Below are 8305 nucleotides of genomic sequence, written 5' to 3'. Positions count from 1 at the left end.
TGGGCCCCAAGTGTTTTAAGCCTCGTGCGGGCAAAGCCCCGGGCGAAGTCCTCGAGAATGGAGGCCACACCCTTTTTTGGGGATGTGTTTAAGCCTTGGTCGGGTAGAACCAAGCAAGAAAGTCCTAGTTAAATTACACACATTAAAGTCGTCAAACGTAATTCAGTTAAACTTTAGACGCGTGTTATAATGGCGCATGAATAAGGTCGGCGAATGAATAAGGTGGAAGGCAAGTAAGTTATTACTTAAACAAAATCGGCGAATGAATAAGGTGGAAAGCGAGTAAATTATTAAACAAAATTTGAAATTGATTAAAAGGAAAGGCCCAAAGGGCGAGTCTATTACATTGAGAGGCAGACACCAGGTGAACAGACTGAAAGCAAAAGGAAACAAAGAAGAGCACGGTAAAAACTGAAACTCCTAATTGTTTTCATTATTAACATTTCCCTCTTCATCGGTACCAGCAGCCCAAAGGTTCGGGCCCAGCCTTGGCGGATCATCCGGCCCAACCAGCCCACCATCCGTGATCTCTTTGAGCATTCCCATTGGGCTCAAGTCAAAGTTGGGAAACAGGAATTGGGCTTGGTCCTTGGCAAGGTAAAACCCCTCCACGCGCTGCTCATAGGCGTCAGCGTCGACGTCCTCTCTCGCTTTGGCAACCTTTTCCCTGACCTCGGTCAGCTCCTTCTCCTTCGCCTCAAGCTCCGCCTTCAGGGAGCTAAGTTCTTGGTCCTTGGCGGCGAGGGCAGCATCCTTGGCCGCCAAGGCCTGTAGCGCTTGCTGCTCCTTCTCCTTCAACTCCTCATCAAACTCGGCAATCCGCTCGTTGCGATAGAGTTCAGCTTCTTTTCCAAGGCGATCTTCTCTCTCGTCGTCGCCGTCACCAGTTTGTCAAGAGTGTCATCGCACTTGGAGTGGCGAAGCGGAGTTCAACATTTTCGGTGCGTAGTTTCTCAACTTCAGCAATAGAGGCCCCATACTTCTTGAAAGCATGGGCGAAGATGCACCCGGCTTGCAAGATCGACGCCACGCATTCCTGACCCTAGTCCTCTATGCCTTTGCTGAATATCTCTCCCTCAAGGTATTCACGGCCGATGCCGGAAAGCATAAATTCAACAGGATCAATGGAGTCACGAAGCGTGAGCGGGCGGTCAGAGTGACCTTCTTTTTCGCCGCCGGCGGGGGAGACCTGTTTTTGTGAAGAACCACATGTCCCTTGTTGAGTGGGGCTGGGGTTTGCAGTGGGCTTCGACGACTGTGGCCGATCTTGGTGGACTAGTGGAGTCGTTGAAGTCTAGTGAGCCGGCTGCGGAGATGGTTGGCGGGGAGGAGACTTTGGTGATGAGCTCTCTTCCCTCTGGTGAGTAGTGGCATCAGGACCAGGTTGGGAGGATTCAGTCATCTTCTTCTTCTTAGGCGATTGGTTCTCTTCACCCTCGCCATCACGTTGGGGATGCTTCCTTTTTGCGTTCTCGGTGTTGAAGGTTGGGGGGAATCGGGCGGCCCTCCTTGCGTTGGCAAGCTGGAGCTCTGCGTTTGTAAACTTCATTTCTTTTGCATAAAAATAAGTTGAGTGGCAATAACTTCAAAAAAAAAAAGAGGAAGATAAAAAATGAACAATATTGGCAAGAGAGTAAAATGCATGGTCCGGCGTTTGGCGACCTAGGTATTTGGGGGTTTTTGAGTGTCTGGCGCCCTTAAGTACTTTTGCGCAGTCGAGAATGGGGAGTTGGGCAAAGAAACTGATGATGGTCTTGTCCTCGGTGGTCAAAGAGTCCTCTGGGGGGTCAACGATATTGTTGGGCTTCTCCGTCCAGTAGAAGGGAAAACGGGCGGTCCCATCCCTTAGAGTGAAGAGGTCAGGGTAGGCATGGTGGATCGCCACCCTGAAGTACTTACGAGCAAAGCTGGTCTTGGCGTTGCTCTTGAAGGGGTTAAGGCATTTGCGGTCAGGGCGAGCTTTCAGAGAAACCCACCCTTTGGATTTTAGGGATTTGACATTCACGTCATATAGGTAAAAGAAATGGACCGGCGACGACATGATTTGAATAACGTCACACAAGATCTCGAAACCCCGCATAAACGCCCAAGCATTCGGGTGAAGTTGGCAGGGGGGCCGCGTTGATGTTAGCCAGCACAAAACAAAAGAAGGGTGAGAGAGGGAACCTTATACCCAACTCTGTGAACATGTATTCATAAAGGAAAAAGAAATGATCGCGGGCTACGTCACCATCTTCCTTGTGGAACCAGGGACGATCATTTCTTTGTAGGCCAAAAGTGGGAGACCAAAAGTACAATTAAGCCAATAAAAATTTAGTTAATTGCCACATGTTACAGTCCGATCCAGTAACCGATCCCTTACACTGGTTGGAGAGATACGCTGCCGGGAGAGCAGGATCCGGATTTCACACCGTCTCCAAATGTTAGCTTTCAAATTGAAGAAGAACACGTAATTCTCACTTACGTCTCTCTTTGGAACCTGAATAATGGTACTATTCGTTTTCATCTTCTTTACTCGTTCCTCGTGTCTTGTTTTTTCTTGCATAAAATTTCGACCTCTTTTTTTTTCAGGACAAAACCAGTAGCATTGACAAGACCACGGGTGACAAGTACAACGTTGAAACAGCAGAAATCTTGGCAAATGAGGCTCAGGTTTCGACCTAGTTCCCATTTTCAAACCTTTTGCAATTCCCTAAACCCTAAACCCTTATACTCCTATTGCTCAATCATGTTGTTCAGATTACTAATTTCATGTTGTTCATTGTTGTTTAGATTTTGCCAATTGCAGAGTCCACACCCATCTACGAGCAGCTTCTGCAACTGTTTCCAACAGCTGTGAGTGTTCTTTATGAATGCTTTTGTTGTTTGTTCTGTAAACTGCTGGTGTAATTTTAAAAGCAATGTTTTATTTTTTTGTGCTCTATGATGTTTTCTTCTGCAGTTTTGGAAGCTTATATTATACTATTATGTGACTGATTTTTTATGGTGCTTATTGGTCTTGTGCCCAGGCCAAGTTTTGGAAGCAATATGTGGAGGCACACATGGCTGTAAATAATGATGATGCTATCAGACAGATTTTTAGTCGGTGTTTGTTAAATTGTTATCAGATTCCTCTATGGTATGTTTGTTTAATCTTTGTTATGGCAGTGATTGGTGTATTATCATTATTGTTATCTTTCTAAACTCTGTTTTGGATATATTGTTTCAAAGGCTATGGTCTTATGTGAGTACCGATATTTTTTGACTACTTTAATCAACAATATGTGGAATGGCATGGAGTGGATTTCTTTTGTGTAATTCAAGCTCGCACTACTAAGAATCAGTGTATACTTTACTATTGGTTGTTCACCCTCCAAGATGTATGGCTTAGTAGATCTAACATGGAAATTGAAGCTTGGGATTGGGGGTTGGGAGGTTTCTGGAAAGAGGATGGGCTACATACCTACTGCTTGTTGTGTAGCTGAAATGTTTTTCCACCGAAATGAGTAAACTTATTCAATGTTATCTATAGATAGAATTGCAAGGGTGACTTCTAACTGTTCACAAATGGTGGTAGAATTAATTAAATCAGGAAGATCTTGTAAAATACTCATTTTTATTGGCACGATCTGTGAGTCTTTGTACTTTAATTGCTTCTTTCTTTCTGCTTGTTAGAACTTCTGATGTTTTTTTCTTGTCCTATCTTCTCTGTATTACTTTTGCTTTTGAGTTTATATTAGATTATTTTCTTGTGATAATGGATGAAATAACCTGCTTATAGGTTTGTCTTGAGATGCATACAAATAGTATTTTTGTTTCAACCTTTCATTTTGTTTCTTATCATTGCTTTATAGGCGGTGTTACATTCGTTTCATTAGAAAGGTCAATGAAAAGAAGGGGATAGAGGGTCAGGAAGAGACAAGAAAAGCGTATGATTTTATGCTCAACTTTGTTGGTAAGTTTATTTCCTTTTATCCTGCTTGATTTGTATTTTAGTTGTCATTAGATTGTTATAGCACTTATTTAGGAAAAGATGATGGAAACTCACCGAAGGTGGTTTGATCATGTAAGAAGAAGACTAATACAGACTCTAGTGAGAAGAAGATACCTAGCTTTAACATAGTGTTTGGTCCATGTATGTATATATATATATATATATGTATTACATTATAATAATTAATTAAATAACACTTATTTCCAATGATGTTCTAACAGGAGAAGACATAGCATCTGGCCCTGTATGGATGGAGTACATATCTTTTCTAAAATCATTGCCGGTGTGTTTATTAATCTCTTTTGTTTTGCGCAATAGTTGGTATATAGTTTCTTTAACTTTTAATTTTTTTGTCAAATACAACGGCAGTCTATAAATACTCAAGAAGAATCACAAAGGATGCTTGCTCTGAGGAAAGTCTATCAGAAGGCTATTGTTACTCCTACCCATCACATTGAGCAACTTTGGAAGGATTATGAAAATTTTGAAAATTCTGTCAATCGTCAGTTGGTAATATATTGATCATAAATTTATGCTTGATCTGATAATTTGTATTCATAAATCTTTAGCTGTTCTACTGTGGTATTAGTTAAGAATAATCTAAGGGCATGCAATTTGACAGTGAGGTGTTTTACAGGCTAAAGGACTGGTATCTGAATATCAACCTAAATACAATAGTGCCAGGGCAGTTTACAGGGAGCGGAAGAAGTATGTTGATGAAATCGATTGGAATATTCTTGCTGTACCCCCAACCGGATCGTACAAGGAAAAATTCTGTTTCTTTGCAAATTTTGTATAAAAGTGTTAGCTATTTTAATTTTTAGAATACTTTCTGACATTAAAGCATGCAATCGAAAATCTTAATAATTGAATTAGGATGATGGAAATATTTTAAAGAAGGCTCAACTCGTTGAAATGTTGATTAGATTCTTACTCGTTTAATTTTTATCCTGTGTTTCTTGCTGAATGTTGATTTCATGGGCTTGTCAGCAGTTGTTGGCTATATATGAAAGTAAAGCACATTGTACATTTAGAAAAATAATCATTCAGGAAGCTGTCAAAATGTTTTTTTGGTGGGTGAAGGCACATGAAAGTAAAGCACATAGTACATTTAGAAAAATAATCATTCAGTAAAGCACATAGTACATTTAGAAAAATAATCCATACGTGTACCAATTAACCCAAAAGCTTAATTTGGTGGGTAAAGGCACATGAATGACTTTATAATTTTATATCTCCTTTGTGTCGTCTGACGCAGGGGCCCGTTGGTTCACTTTGGCGTTGACAATGCCCATCCATCACCTTGTGCAAAAGTTTAATTTTATTTAGGAGTATTTGGGGTGTTAGGTATCAAACTCTAGATCACTTGATCATAAAGACTGCAATGTCCCATCTTAAGAGCTTAAATTGTTAGTTAGGTGAAAGCACCTGAACGGTTTTATGCTTTTTATATCTCTAAGACCATGACACGTTTTATTTGTTTCTTACTTTTGACAGGAAGAAACGCAGTGGATGGCGTGGAAGAGACTTCTAGCTTTTGAAAAGTAAGAAGAATGCATCTTTTTTCTTTTTCTTAAATATAACATTTTAAGTCAAGTTATTGATGCATTTACGGTTAAAACAATAGAAGCTTCTGGTTGTGTTTCAGCTAATTATTGTGTCTTTGTGCATTTTCTCAATTAACCTTTACCATAAATCTTTGCTGCTTTATACTTGATCAGACTGATGATACAGTATAGGCAGTCTCCTACACTCACGTTTATCTAATCACCTATGTATCAATAGCATACTTTCTATAAGAAATCACAATCCCTTGTTTGGATTGTGTAACCTCTATGCCCAAGAAATAACGAAGTTTGCCAGGGCCATTTGTCTGGAAGTGATGGCGAAAGTGTCTGGATTGTGTAACCTCTTCCTTCTTCCTTCCAGCCTCCTTTTTCCTTCTTCCTCCTCCTTCTTCAATGTAGAAGCCATAGCGCTATAGCGTTTTTGGGCTTGCCACTACTCTACGCTATCCGCCATTAACAACACTGTACTTTCTGCAAGTGTCTATTTTTACCTTACGCTACCCCATTTTGTGGACGTGCGTGAGCACAAGACATTTGGTGCCATTGGCAGTCATAAAACTCTGAAATTCTGTAGACAAATATTTACGAGCATTATCACTTTGTAAAGTACCAATTGGAGTATGAAACAGATTCTTAACTTCATTATAAAAAGACTGGAAGATATAAAATACCTCAGATTGATGTTCAATTAATATTAACCAAGTACATCGAGAATAATCATCAATAAAGGAGTCAAAATACTTTGACCCTAAACTAGAAGTTATGCAACTAAGACCCCATACATCTGAGTTAACTAAAGTAAAACGAGACGTAAGCTCGACGATTGACGCGACTTCGAAAAGAACTATGAATGTTTTCCTAATTTACACGACTCACAAGACAAAGTAGATAAGTTAGCAAGGTTGGGCACCCAATGTTGTAGCTTGCCAAGGATTACGCTACCTATTTACAATTAATACAAGATATCCTACTTATGTACAGGATATCTAACACTATAACATGTTTGTCGAAGATGTACGCAGTGTTCATCTGTGGTGTTTATCTCTTTTAACCCAGCTATTTAGGCACGAGCTTTTAGCCATCCAATGAGGAAAGTGCATCGATTTGCTTTACCCTGGGTTCAATTTAGTTAGTTATGAAGAATGGATAGACCAGGATTTACCTCTTGACCACTTGGACATAGACGATACCACATTAAAGATCAATTTATTGAAAAAGCTCAAGTTGTTAATAGGGGTGATCAAGAATAATTTTATATCTCAAACATTAACGTACTCAATATTTCATATATACGTTTTGAGTCGAAGATTATAAGCAGAACTTGTTTGAGAATAGAGGTATAAAAGCACGATACTCCATCCTACTTCTTAAACTTTTCGGGAATAGTTGATATTTGACTATACTTATAAATTTTAAATGATTGTTAGATGGATATAGTGCCTCTGCTCATCATGTCTTCTTAGACACTTTTTGATTTACTGATGATGTTTAGTAAACATTTTCACTTTAATTTAATCATTCTGCATTTCAGAGGAAATCCACAGAGAATAGATACTGCTTCCTCCAATAAACGAGTTGTGTTTACTTATGAGCAGGTACTACGAAACATATTGTATTGCTTTTTTTTTCTCTTACAATTTGTATTCCTTTAATAGTATCATTTTTTCCATAGTGTACTGAAAAAGTTTTTTTGTAAAATATTTATTAGGAGAAATTTATCCTACGACCCACCCCATGTGATTTAAAAAAGAAAAACAATTTTTGAAATCCAAGATGCTGCTACATTCTCAGAGTAGGGAAATGTAACCCTATTTCTATCTCGATTCATTTGTGTTTCTGTGTTTGAGTGTTTGTTTTGTCAAAGTGTTTTTTTTTTCTGTTCCGAAGGATTTAGTCACTGCAAAGTAAAAAATGATTTGTGACAACTGAAGCATGATTTCTCTCTTTGACAACCAGTTCTGCATGCACATACCGAACATATAGAATTGGACCGATTTTTTGTCAGGGAAAAGTTCTCACATGAGTTATTACTGGGTCAGGTCCCCATAAATCACAAAATACATGCTCATGTGGTGAGCTGTAAACTTCAGTTTGGATCTATCATTCCCTTATCCTTGTATGTTTCTACTAGTTTGTGATAGGTATGTAAATTGTGCAAGTGAAGAACAGAGAAGATTAATACTGAAATGAGAATTATATTGATGAAGGTAAGGAGTAATACAGGAATAGAAAAAGATAGATGGTGTATTGTTAGAGAAAGCTCTAACAACCCAGAGAAGCTCTAATGGCTCTCTTCCTAGAAAGATTCCTCTTTCTCTCTCCTATAACCGAATTTGATACTCATCAGTGCCCTCTCACCCCACACCTCACTACTCTATATACTAACTTACTAACTAACTCCCTCCTCTCCATTTTGCCTGAGACACCTCAGCACCTTTCCCTTTCTTTCTTTCATAAACTTTCCACACCTTGGGCTTTCCTAAGCCCATTTCCCCTTTTGTGTTCGAGTCTCTATCAATTCCCTCCCCCTTAGAAACAGCCTTGTCCTCAAGGCAGAAGTCTGGAAATTGACCAACTAAGACCTCATTATCCTCCCAAGTGACATCATCCACTGATCTGTTGGTCCACTTAATCAAACTTTGGTGAACCTCTCTGTCACCTTGCCTGATACTTCTGGTGCCCAGAATCTCCTCAGGATAAAAGTCAGGAGTTTCCCCAATATCTAAATCAGTAGGCAGCTCCCCTTGGACTTGGTAATTGCCTA

At 39.5% G+C, this 8305-nt stretch overlaps 1 protein-coding gene across 2 annotated transcripts in view; it reads left to right on the top strand.

The window, feature by feature from the left end:
* The first annotated feature begins 2271 nt into the window (after positions 1-2271).
* The window catches only part of LOC130737856 (cleavage stimulation factor subunit 77), a 42750-nt gene continuing 36716 nt past the window's right edge, over positions 2272-8305 (top strand). Inside the window, exons 1-10 of one of the 2 annotated variants that reach the window (XM_057589713.1) lie at positions 2272-2489; positions 2572-2652; positions 2773-2835; positions 3009-3118; positions 3834-3934; positions 4195-4256; positions 4343-4483; positions 4611-4742; positions 5474-5517; positions 7073-7136. In XM_057589713.1, the coding sequence (XP_057445696.1) occupies positions 2487-2489; positions 2572-2652; positions 2773-2835; positions 3009-3118; positions 3834-3934; positions 4195-4256; positions 4343-4483; positions 4611-4742; positions 5474-5517; positions 7073-7136 (801 nt within the window). In that variant the 5' untranslated portion in view covers positions 2272-2486. The remainder of the gene's footprint in view (positions 2490-2571; positions 2653-2772; positions 2836-3008; positions 3119-3833; positions 3935-4194; positions 4257-4342; positions 4484-4610; positions 4743-5473; positions 5518-7072; positions 7137-8305) is intronic. The other variant, XM_057589712.1, reaches the window with a different exon arrangement.

This window comes from Lotus japonicus, chromosome 2, assembly GCF_012489685.1.
Source record: "Lotus japonicus ecotype B-129 chromosome 2, LjGifu_v1.2".
Lineage (NCBI taxonomy): Eukaryota > Viridiplantae > Streptophyta > Magnoliopsida > Fabales > Fabaceae > Lotus > Lotus japonicus.
Note: the sequence above shows the minus strand (reverse complement) of the source record. Positions and strands in the feature narration are given on the sequence as shown.